We start from the raw sequence: 12,414 nt of genomic DNA on the forward strand, positions 1-12,414 counted from the left end.
ATAAAAAGCTATAATTGATTTCTTTTAGGGAAAGTTCAATACTTGATGCACAATATCAATGCAAATAGCCTGACTGATGGGGGAGGGGGGTGTGTTCAGTCATTTTTATAGTTGTTTTATTTTCATATTTCAGAAAAATAAAAAAATAGTTTTGAGTACTTGTGCATATTAAGAGCTAATCCTGTCAGTCAAGGATTGTCCTACCTTTTCCAATACAAACCAATTTGTACTGTGACATAGGAACTACTGTTATAGAATATAACCATAATTTTTAAAATTCAATAATCAGATAATAAATGAAAAGAGATCTAGAGGCTGCTAGACACAAACCAAGGTTTCTCAAATACTTCCTTCCTACAAATTGCTCCACTGAAGTCCTACAAGATTAAGTATACACAGAAGCTAGGAAAAAAACCCTAAAGATTCATTCTACAAAATCTGGAAACAGAAACAAATGTTTTATAAAAGTATTAAGAAAAGCTGATGATCTGGCACATACTATTTAAAAACTCCTCTATTTTGCCAAACACAGTTTCCATAGTATTTGCAGTTTTAAAAAATACAAAACAAGAAAAAACCCTCACCAAGCTTGAACATTTCATCCCCAAACCCTGCAGCTGGATTTTTATTCCTTGAGCACTAAAGCAAATCAAAAATGAAAGTTGCACAGAGAAAGAAAAAACAAAACAAAACTGAGCATGCAGGGACTGACTGCATACATAACCTACACTGCTGCTTCTATTTGAACTTCTTTTTCCCATGCAAGAGAAAAGATTTAACTAACAGCTTCTTAGCAATATCACTGATTATAATTATGTGTTAACAGTTCTGTATAAAAATTTCAGTCTTGAAACTCAAGACATTTCAGTCCATTCTCCATATTTACCACATTTAAAAACAAGGCACCTTCCTTCCTTAACAATAAAAATATTATTTAAGCATATCCAAAAAGGTCTAACAAAAATATTTTGAATTTCCTTTTCAACCAATAATGTATTTATAAAACATTTTGCATACTTATTTCCCAAATAAAGAAGTGGCAACTTTCTCTTCAACATAAAAGCTAAAAATTACTTCTGCTAAACAGAAAACTAATGATCAGGTTACAGTATACAACACCAGATATTCATGAAGAATATATTTTGTTATACTACTACACTATAATATTTTTTCAAAATATTTGTGTATTTAAGAAAAAAAATTAAATATACCTTAAGGTCATTCATATTATTTTAAACACAAATCTACAAACAATGACATATGTATATATATATATACAGTTGGGAAGTTGTAAAAGACCATGTCTTTTAATCTGACCTTCTCATGAACTACAGCCTCAAAAGAATCCTATTTGCTTCAAGAAGCATCTGCATGGTTTTAAGACTTAACTATGCAGACTCCTATTGACCCAGGACAGTGCTGCACAAGCCTATTGAAAGCGATCAGATCACAGAATCAACACCTTAAATTTTCCCAGAAAACCTCCAACAAGTGTTTTATGTGCATTATGAGAGAACAACAAAATAAAAAGGGACATTACAAAAACATCAGCATGGCATTTTTCCTGAAACTATTTTCCCCATCACATTTCACAAGCAGAATCCTATTGCCTGTCTACTCTTATGCTGAGAACTGCAAACTACAATTTAATATAAAATACAATAACCTTCTATAATAATCATGTTCCTCTTAGAACAAAGATTAAAATAAAGTTAACTGTGCTGATTCATACCTTCCATAAATTACTAAAAAGGTGAGGGATTCAGACATTTTGCTTCTGGATAATAAGCCTAATATCTGTATCATGTGCAAAAGTGCAACGTGTTTTAGAACTGAGGCCCAACTGAATACAATTTTGTTATTAAAGAAAATTACCTTGAACCCACTTAAGATGGAAAACAGTGGTTCTTGATATCTTTTAAAGTTACTTTTTACATATTTAAACCTGTTCTATAACTGCAAGTTAGTAAAAAAAAAAAACAGAAATCAACAGAAAACAACAAAGCTTGTATATAAACTGGTTTACAATTCAAAGCACAACAGCAAGCTTCAAATAATTACGTTTGTGTAACACAAAGAGGTGGGATGATTTATTTAAAGTACTTGGTTATTTCTGCTGTTTTCTTCATGATCTGATGTCTGTTTAGCTGCTCGCAGTGTGTGCATGCATACGTTTCGCTACATCATAGACATAGGTTATGTCTGGTCGCTTCTCTGGATCCGGGTTGATGCACATATTAACTAATTGTCGCAGCTAGGAGAGGAAAATAACATGACAGGATCATTGGCCTTCTTACAAGCAGTATTTGTGCATTATCAAATTCAAACTAATCAGACTGGCAAAAATTAGCCAAACAGCAATTCTGCATAAACACAAACTCAACCCTCCCTCTCTCAACACACACTGCCCAGCTTTATGCAAGCATGCATGAATGCAGCATACTCCCGCCATTTTTACATTTGGTACTGTTGCACAGACAAACTGATGAGCAAACTTAAGTTCTAATCATTTTAGCATACAATTTTAGACATGTATTTAGCCCCATTACACAATGTTTTCTCTGCTTTTGGAGGGCTACACCTGCAAACTAGCATGGAAAGAAGGTAAATTAGGACTGCTTGCTCCTTCACTCCTGACACAAGAGTTAGCCAGCAGTAAGTGGCATTACTGTGTGACAGGTTCCAACAAACAAAAGGTAACAATTCTCCTTGTAACACAAAGTTAACCTGCAGAACTCCCTGCTGCTAGAAGCTACCAGTGCACACACACTCAAAAAGCGACTGAATAAACTAAACCCCTTTAGGGTATTTAATATAAAGACTCCACCTTTGAGGAAATATCTGAACTAAAAACTGGAAGCCGGAAAAGTATTCTGGGGAAGTATCAGATTATGCTGACCCTGTGTTGCCCACATTATACTTGCCCAGTGTTGAAGACATGATACTGAATAAATAACTTTTTGTCTGTGCCCCTGTATCTATTCTTAGGATTACATCTGTGATTTTTTTTTCTTTATGGAAAGAAGCACATAATTAACAAACATGTTCACAGAAACCTCTACCTGGGAATAAACAAAGCACTTTTACTAGAAAGCCACAGGTTTCCACAAGCACCATAATTTATTGGGACTTCTATAGCGCACATATTCAGCGGAAGCAATCGCAAAGAGCTTCCAGACCACCTGGATACTTCTCACTGCCTTCACAAACTGGCAGAATAGTTGGAGGGTTTTCTTCCTCCCTTGATATGTCTAAAAAAACTTATGACATTAGAACTTAATATATTGTCTGGAGAACCTTTTGACGGGGCAGCTACTTTCAACAGTGTTAATCTCCTAAGCACTTTTCAACATGGAATACACCTGCTTCACGCTGACTTGCTAAAATTTTTACCATCCTTTGCAAAAAAAATTAACTCTGAAGCTCTTCCTTTATGCTTTTTAGTAGCTTTGACAAATCCTCCTCTATCTGCTTATAGCACTGGGGAGGGCAGATGTGAAGCAGCAGACAATAAAACACCTTGCCAGCCACCCGTCTATGAAAAAATGTAAAGTTTGGCTCAGTCTCCCTCCCAATATTATTAAGTATGATGATTGAAAAAAATTAGTAATTACTGCAACTAACACAGAGCGACCTCATCATTATCATTATTCAAAAGTAACATATCCTGCCATCAGAGAGCTTCCTTCCCGCTTTTTATAAAAAGACCAGGAAGGATTTTCAATTATAATTACACTTCTTTCACTTTTCAGAAGATTAATTTAAATGCACAGGAAGTCCAGAAGTAAAAAACAGTGTGTACCACTATTGATAACTTCCTCCATTAGCCCTTGCAGAAGCATTATGAACTGTATACAGTGTACAGGTTTTCATATTTAACAATATAAAACTGATATTACTAGACATCCACCTTCTTTAGCAAGAAGAGCTTGATATTTAAAAATGAGATTATTAATTCTGAAGATAGCAGTCAGATTGCTGGATTTAAAAGAAACATCAAATCAAAATAATCTATAACACACTTGCTATTTGAATCTTAAATATACTATGCATATTTTGACTAATGGAGTTATAAAAGCCATCATATTGCTGCTGCCAGCAGCAATAAATAAAATACAATACCACTGACAGGAAAAACTATTAGCCTGTACTAACTCCTAAATATCTGGAGACTAGAACACTGGAAAGCATGAATCACTTTAAGAAATAATTATTTCCTACATGTATACAAACATGCAAAGCAAAACTATTGTAGAAAAAGCAGGTGGGCCAAAGTGTAAGCAACAGGCACAATGTACTAACAGAGATGAGAAGCTTGCTATTGCAACAACTTAGCCTGCATGGAAAAGAGGAAAGTCCAAAGAACATGTAAAAACCTCAAGCCTGAAATTAGACTTAAATAAGTGAACTTTTTTTTTAAAAAAAGAGAATACCAGCGTAATTTATCTGCAGAATATGCTCAGAAGTACATGTTAAAGGCTTTAGGTCCTATTAATCCCTGTAAGTACACTTGCAAAAGTCATTCACCTCTGTGGCTTCTCAACTGTGGCTTTTTGCAGCTTCTTATTTCTTAATTCTTGCTAAAATGCATATATAGCTACCCTTGTTTGGATGTAAGAAAGGATATACAAGCATATGTTTACATTAAGGGACAGTCATTGAAGCAGTTTACTCCGAAATTCTCTTCCCAACATCGTGCAAGTGGTAAGCACAATTAGTAGCAAACCTTCACTACGAGTGTAATAAAACAAAGCAGAATGTCATAGACCTCTTTTGCCTATGAATCTTAACATTTAAGTGTTGGCCACTGCTATTACTGCAAAATCTCCTTCCCTGTCCCCAGTCCAGAATCTCAGTTGTTAGGCAGGAATGCTGAGCTGACTATGCCTGGGACACTGCACACCAATAGTGCAGATTCCAAAGTAATCTCAAAATCCTGAACGCTTTCAAGCCTTGTTACTGAACAGCAAACCTTCAGGAGAAGGTGACTTAATTTTGCTATACAGTTTGAAAACAATTACACAGGAAGACAGACTTTCAGGACTGAAACTGGGACTATGGTGGATACTAATTCTTGGTTACAGTACTATTCCTTTAACTCCTATAGGAATATCCATTTCAATAAACCTGGAATCCACTTGTCAAGGCCTCTAGTATTAATAACATTTTGAATGTAGCAGAAGAGCCCAACAGTACCATGGGAAGAGGCACTGGGATTCTGAAGTCAGACTATCATTAGAGTTAGAGTAATCTTTATTATCTGGCACAGACTGGCCAACAGACAGAGCAGACTTATGACCGAGCTGGAGGGACCTCGGGTTGCATCCCCAAGCTGCAAACTTCTTCAGCTACTTATTGTTCTTAACCTCCTCGGTGTACTTAGCACAAGGACTGCCTTTAGCCTGGAGCTTAGCCTAACATCGTAGCGTGGGACACACTTTCTTTAACTCTAGCAGGTTTTTCACCTATGAAATAAATAATTATCACTTGAGTCAGGAGGAGGAGGGGGAAAGACAGAAATAGGACAGGCAAGTACTCTGCATCGTTAGCCAGCTGAAAAAGAAATTTTTAGATATGAAATGTTGGATGAGAAAAAAGCCCTATTCTTACTTTTAATAGGAGACCTTCTTGAAGCCTGTCCTCACTGGTATTCTCAAGACCTTCTGCTGGCAACTAACACTGCCATTGTGGACTTGCTGGCTCATTCAGCTTTCACATCTGGGTGGGAGGTTCTCTATGGGCTTTAGCAGTGCACCTCAATCAAAAGATTTAAAACTTCATCTGTTATGAAAGCAACATGATACTGGCTGACAAGATTTTGAGAGTACTGATTGGGGGTGGCAAGGGAGCCCCAGCTTTGAATTACCTAAAGCAGAACAGCTTTCAGTAAATGCTGAGTACTAACCTAAATACCAGATGTTCTTAAGTAATATTCAAAAACTGGAATGCCCAAAGCTGTAAAACATTTGAAAAGCTTGGCCTCTAACTCTAATGCTGAAGCAACAGTTTATGAAATTAGGATTTTTTATCAAAAGGTTCTTAAAAAAATATCCATCTGTCCATCGATCTTAAGGTACATCTTTCTGTCACTCTATTCTCTGATGGCACAGATGTAATACATTACTAAAAGGCTGGTTTTACAAATGTTCAAAATTCACAAAGAGTCACATCTTAAAACTCATTAAAATTTACCTACAAAGTTTCTCTAAAAAGTACTTGTCTTGTATTTTGTGATGAAAGTATTTACACCTCTACAGAGGGCGCAGAGATCAACACTCAGTGAAATTCTTCACTCAGTAAATTCTTTGTTATAAAACACAAAATGAGTTTTGCTGTTCAGTGATCTCTGATCTTTACTGCTCACTGAGTGCGCTTCTAACCCAGTCAAAGGCTTGATATCTAAATTGCCAATACAGGTGAAACATTAGGCCAGTATCTTTAATATGACAGATAACACTTTGTTTGCCTTTTTTTTTTCAGTTCATGCCAGCACAGTATTTTTTCACACAAGTAAAAAGTCTATTTTAGGTCAATTTTGGTGCAATAACTAATAAACGTATCTATTTTTCCATTTACCTTAGAAGACCCAAGTTTTACTTTAAAAAACATAAAAATGATTAAAGACTCCATAGTTGATTACTTCTTTCAAGTAACTATTTTCATACCTACCATATCTGATCCTCTCATTATGTTTTAAAGTAACTTACATGTATTTTGCAAACAGCTTTTTATCCAAGGTGTCTGCTTTGAAATAAAGAAAAATATAGCATGTTTTGCTTTGAATCTGTTTTCAACACTAGAAACTATGTGGATGCTAGTAGAAGGTGGAATCTCTTCCCCCATACAAACCTATCTGGGCCAGACTTTTGATATTTGCCCCTTGGCTGGGAATCCACATACCCAACTTCACACTTAACAGCAGTGAAGTAGCCCTGCAGGCAGGACAACTTCAACGAACCACTAGTGGTATCATCATTAAAATCCTGCTGAAGGTCACCATGGAAACCGCCTGCTGAGGCTTCGCTGCTGCACTCTGCATCTCCTAATCAGCTACCATGTGAAATGCAAATTCAGACAGTCTGAAAATTAGTCAAGAAGAATAGAGGATGAGGATGCAGATATGTGAAATATTCATGCGCTTCATGGAAAAAGGAAGACAGCATGAATGACACAACAAAGAACGGCCCCTGACATTCTTGCTATCATTTTGCATTATTGTTCACACCCTACTGTATTTCTAGGCCTCCAGTTCTGAGGCTGGTTATGTGAACTGCCGTATTTATAGTCTACAATAAATAATAATTAAAAAACGGCCAAGGTAAAAGGACTAATTGGAAAACCCACAAAGAGGTATAGCATATAAATTACACAATAGATCATTATTTCATCCTTTGTAAGATCACTGAATTATCTTTTTAAGTCCACTTTGTTCCATAAAAGGGGAAAAACTGTCGCTATAAATACAAAACAAAACACTGGGCAGTAATGTTTTATTAATAGTCCAATCACTGGTTTTGAATGCAAAAAAATCTAAGGTGAAGAATTACAATCCCTACTTGATAACTGAAACTGCACAACACTTTATTAAAAGTATTTCACTGCTCGTGCTTATTTGTGTTTTCAAAGTAATCTTTAATTCATGTAGGCTGAATTCAATTAGAATTGGTTACTAATATGTGTTTGTTGGTTTACAGCTTCTAGCCATTTGCCCTATTCTTTTCAAAGTGGAAAAGTATTTCAAAACTGGCATCTCAGAACATTAACAAGCAAGCATTTATATTTTTCTTTCCATTACACTAAGAAAAATATTTATTTTATCTAGTTTCTTTTCATTTTAGGGCTAAAAAAAAGCAAGTACCCCCTTTACATGTATTAATGATGGTAAAGAACTGCTACCTATCAGCTTAAAACACTGCTGCGATATGCATGAGTATACTGTTCAAATTCAATTACATTATGCCTGCCTATATTTCTCTGAAATTTACGATTAGCATTGTCAAGAACCACTCTCTTGCAAAAGAACTCCCCCCAATTGTATCAAACAGCATATCCCAGTTTTACAATGCAGACAAATGGGAACTAAACAATTCATTTTTACTAGTGAGTTACATTATATCTATTTTAATGCAAGCCCCTAGAGAAACAAGGCTAGTGTGCTAATTTACTGTGCAACATAAACTTGTATAGTTGTGCTTTTAGAGAAGCACACTATAGACAGAAGACTCAATCCCATTCTGGCACGTAGAACATATCATTGTGCATTCTGGGAAAGCATTCTGTCATACTTGCAAGGAAGCTCAATGAAATTAAGAAGCTAACGGTATGAGGTTTCCATCATTAAACCCCCCAAATTTAAAATCATATCAGAGAGTTGTTTTGACAGGAACATTTGAGTGAGTTCAACAAGCAAACACTTACGGGCATAATCTGCAAATAACATAAAATCACACAAGTTCATTTACTTCCCTGGCAGCGTGCCAGCTTAGATAAACCAAGGATCTAGCCCACGAAAAGGAGAATTACTTACTTCCTCTGAATAGTGATCTGAAGGGAGAGGTGGGTAGTCACACTGTTCTATCTTCTTGCACAAGGAGTACAAGTTCATTTTATCACCATAAAAGGGACTCTGCAGTGCAGCCATCTGTTTAAGGAAAATGTACAGTTTTCTTTTGTGTTTTTAAGTAAACCTGTTCTGTCATAAATCTGTAATACTATCAAAAGTGACTTTTAACAACTTTCAACTCCCTGCTTAGAAGTGTCAGTGCTAAAAAGAGAACTCACAAAACTATTACTGTGTGTACTTATTCTGTGTCATGCCGTTGTACCTGTCACAAATCCAAATGTTACAATATTTGAATTTTACACCATTAGAGTTTTATTAATAGAGTATGAGGAAAAATTGAGTAGCTTCTGATATTGCTGTAGGCATAGAGGACCCTAGCACCACTAAAGAGACCAACCAAAACAAAATCCACAATGGAATTTTCCTCTGAAGACCCTTTGGAAAAGAAGCATATACTTTTTTTGAAACCATTATCTGATCTAAAGCAATAATTTATGTTGAAAATGCTGAATAACAGTAGGAGATTTTTGTAAACTTCCGTAGCCATTACACTAGACTTCTTAAAGCAAGAAAACTAAATCTAACAGCTACACTTCCAAAAAAAAACCCAAACCCAAAAACTTTGCAATTCAGTACATTATTTGAAAATAGTTAAAAAAAAAAATCCTAAAACATCATCAGAAGAGCAGAACTGGCAACTATGACTGTGATTTACAACTGTAATACAAAAATAAGAATATGTCGGAGAGCTCTTGCATACGTGACCAGCTTAAAACCAGCATTAGTAAACCTACACTTTATTTCAGACCGTGTTAGAACTTGACATTTAAGGTGGAAACAAATGCTATGGTTAGCAGGATTACAAATTTAAAAATTCATTTAAAATCTCTCCATTCTGTTCAAAGCCTTCTAAGTCTTTGAACCGCAGCAGCACGAAAGCTGCTTTGAGTGCAGTGCTGCCCCAAAGTCAGTCACCCTTTTCTACATGTGCTAATAAGTCTGATTTTGGAAGGACAATGTGTACATTCCCCAGACAGGCAGAGTGTGTGTGAAACATGCTAGTCCATGCTGTGCTACTCAGTGAGCTTCAACAGGGACAGGACAAGCTGAAAATGGCTCTCATCTGTCTTGTGGTCTTCCAGATAGCAGTTTAACTCCTTCATGTCTAAGCACCAATATCATGGGGGGAAAACATATGAAGAAAATTACCAAAATTCTCTTACATTTACTTTATATCTGATAAAAATGCTCTCAAATAGCTCAGTAATTTTTCCTATTATCTTCAAGTAAGGATAAGTAATTTTAAAGCTCCCAATACAAATATCATACTGTGTAGTTCCATCTTATACTCCTCCCAAAAAATTCTGTATTACCAAAACAATGTTAATTTTTGGATTTACATGACATCGTCTCTTACCTTAAAAAGAATATTAAAAGTGCAAGCTAAAGACCAAAAAAGGAAAGAAAAAGAAAAGGAAACATCAACTGCAGGGTGTGTACGCATGCAGAAATGCTAAATAAATGCACAGATACTCATTTTCGTACTCTAGGTGTTCATTAAAAAATACTTTTGTTTGAATGCTGCCGAGTGTTAAAAAAATGCCGAATGTCCCCTAAGGAGTTAAAACAGGAATACTATATTTTCATGCATCTCCTGCTTTGACAGATGAAAAATGTCAACTGTCCTGTTTTTATTTTCAAGCTTTTGCACTATTCATCTGGTTCATTAGTGCATCTCGCTGCTGCCCCTGACAGCTGCTCGCCCTCTCCTCCCAGCAGCTGAATTTTTCAGGCTAATTTGATCCTCCACACTGAGACGATCGCTAGAATGATTGACTTGCTCCCTGACCTCCAGGGTCTGACTTTCCTGATTAGTATTCTGGGGGTGTCTGAGGGACGAAAGCCCACTGTCTGTCTTCAGGGCTGGTGGCAGCTCCCTCGCTCCTTTTTTTTTTTTCCCTTTTTTTTTTTTTTTTTGAACTGTAAGCCACCAACCTACAACCCTGTAAGGATGCAATTGCTACGCTGAACAATAAAAGGAAATGTGTAAGACCTACTTTTCCATGTAAAGGTCCATGTAGCAAAAGCACAGCATCTTGATTTTAATTAGTAAAGTCTACTTTGTTGCATATCAATTAAAACTCCAGTGGCAGTGTTTTTTGAGGTTTCAGAAATACCTGGGGCTTTAAGAAAAACAGACTTTAAATTATACTTCTGAAAAATCCCACTGGCCACATAGCTAGCGCTGAATAACAGACAGGTTAGAAATCATCATTTTTAAAGACAACATGTATTATAGCAAATTAGTCTAAAATTAAAACATAACTGGAAAGAGTTTAGCATCAATTAAGTGTTTATTGAGCAGTGATAAACATGCCACAGCTTTTCTCCATCAAGCTGGAGAGAATCCAGAGCACATATGAGCACATATTAACATGGAATCAATAGAATAAAACATGCCAAAATCCATATCAAAAAAAGACACCCAGCACAAAACTGTATGGGTAATAAAAATAGCATGCATTAGTCCACACATCTTGAAAAACCTTAAGTAACCACTTTCAAATAATTTAACGCCAAAATAATAAAATGCTAAGCATATATTTTGAGTTTACTATGCTTAAGATTTCAAAATTACATCTCAATACTAAAAAAAACAAAAAAACTCACTACAGTGTAGAATTAACCAAAAGAGATAAATGTGCCTCAAAAAAAAATTAATGCTATAGTTGAAGACACTGCCATATATATGTATGACAATAAGACTGTATACAGTAAGTATCATAATAATTATTTTTGTACAATAAAACCCCCCCACACAACACCTTATCAACTTAAATACCATCCTTGTAAGACTTCTAAAATAAATAAAAAGAGAATGATATTTAAAGCTGCTAAGTTAATCAATGGAACTAAGGTATTTCACTACTTTGGAATAATTTAACAGTTCGAAGAAAAACTTAATATTCAAATAGGTGTTCAATGTACTGTACCAGCATCAAAGCAATAAGCTAAAAAATCTTTCATAGAAAAGTGCTACTGATTTCTATCCAGAAAGTCCATATAACACAGAAGAAAAATTAAGCTTCAAACATGTTTATTGTATATATTAGTTATTTGACGGGTTTCTTATTTCCAAATTTAAAAAAAAATTTCAAGAAAATTAATGAGGGGAAAAGAAGTAGCAATACTGACAAATCCCCATCTACCTTTATGCTATCTTTAGGCTCCTGCTTGCACAAGTGTGTGAAGTAGAACACTGAAATTGATGGCAGTTGCCACGGTCAGTACTAAGGAATCCCAATACGGGATTAAGTTTCAGTTCAGGATTTAAGCTTCTAAATGCTTGCTATCAGGTATCAGACTTCATTCCTGTGAATTGTCCCCAAGATTTAGGAGCAAGAGCTATACATAGATCTGTAAACTGTGTGGAATTGCAATACAGCTATTTGCCCTTTCTATATTTAAAGCAACAGGTTAGTGACGGAAAGTAAACTAATATTACTGGAGACAATTCACCAAGTAGTAACATATACCTTTAACAGGGTGACAATGTTTTCTACAACATCCTAAAGTAATAGGAGGTGCCAAACCTGTTGAGTATGTGTTTAATGCATTCTACTGACTCACTGAGGCAGGTGGCTTGTGCATATGCGAAGTGAGTTGGGTATATTAGTTTTTACCTGGAACATGACTAGAAAGACTTCACTGCAACTGCTGATGGAATTAAGATTTTTTCCAGCATCCTTCAACACAAGTGCTTAGTCTTTTGATCAACAAATGATATTCCAAGAACTTTGAAGAGAGTTTCCTTAGAAGCCTACATGTTCTTCACACCTTCATTCACCTCC

At 35.6% G+C, this 12,414-nt stretch overlaps 1 protein-coding gene across 2 annotated transcripts in view; it reads right to left on the reverse strand.

Annotated features, from left to right (window-relative positions):
• Positions 1-1,992: 1,992 nt before the first annotated feature.
• The window catches only part of NEK7 (NIMA related kinase 7), a 67,467-nt gene continuing 57,045 nt past the window's right edge, over positions 1,993-12,414 (reverse strand). For both annotated transcript variants that reach the window (XM_057429091.1, XM_057429090.1), the window contains exons 9-10: positions 8,528-8,641; positions 1,993-2,254 (exon numbers count right to left, since the gene is read on the reverse strand). In XM_057429091.1, the coding sequence (XP_057285074.1) occupies positions 2,144-2,254; positions 8,528-8,641 (225 nt within the window). In that variant the 3' untranslated portion in view covers positions 1,993-2,143. The remainder of the gene's footprint in view (positions 2,255-8,527; positions 8,642-12,414) is intronic.

The sequence above is a fragment of the Pezoporus wallicus genome, unplaced genomic scaffold (assembly GCF_028554395.1).
Source record: "Pezoporus wallicus isolate ANWC-B61680 ecotype Strahan unplaced genomic scaffold, APGP_CSIRO_Pwel_v1 contig_593, whole genome shotgun sequence".
NCBI lineage: Eukaryota > Metazoa > Chordata > Aves > Psittaciformes > Psittacidae > Pezoporus > Pezoporus wallicus.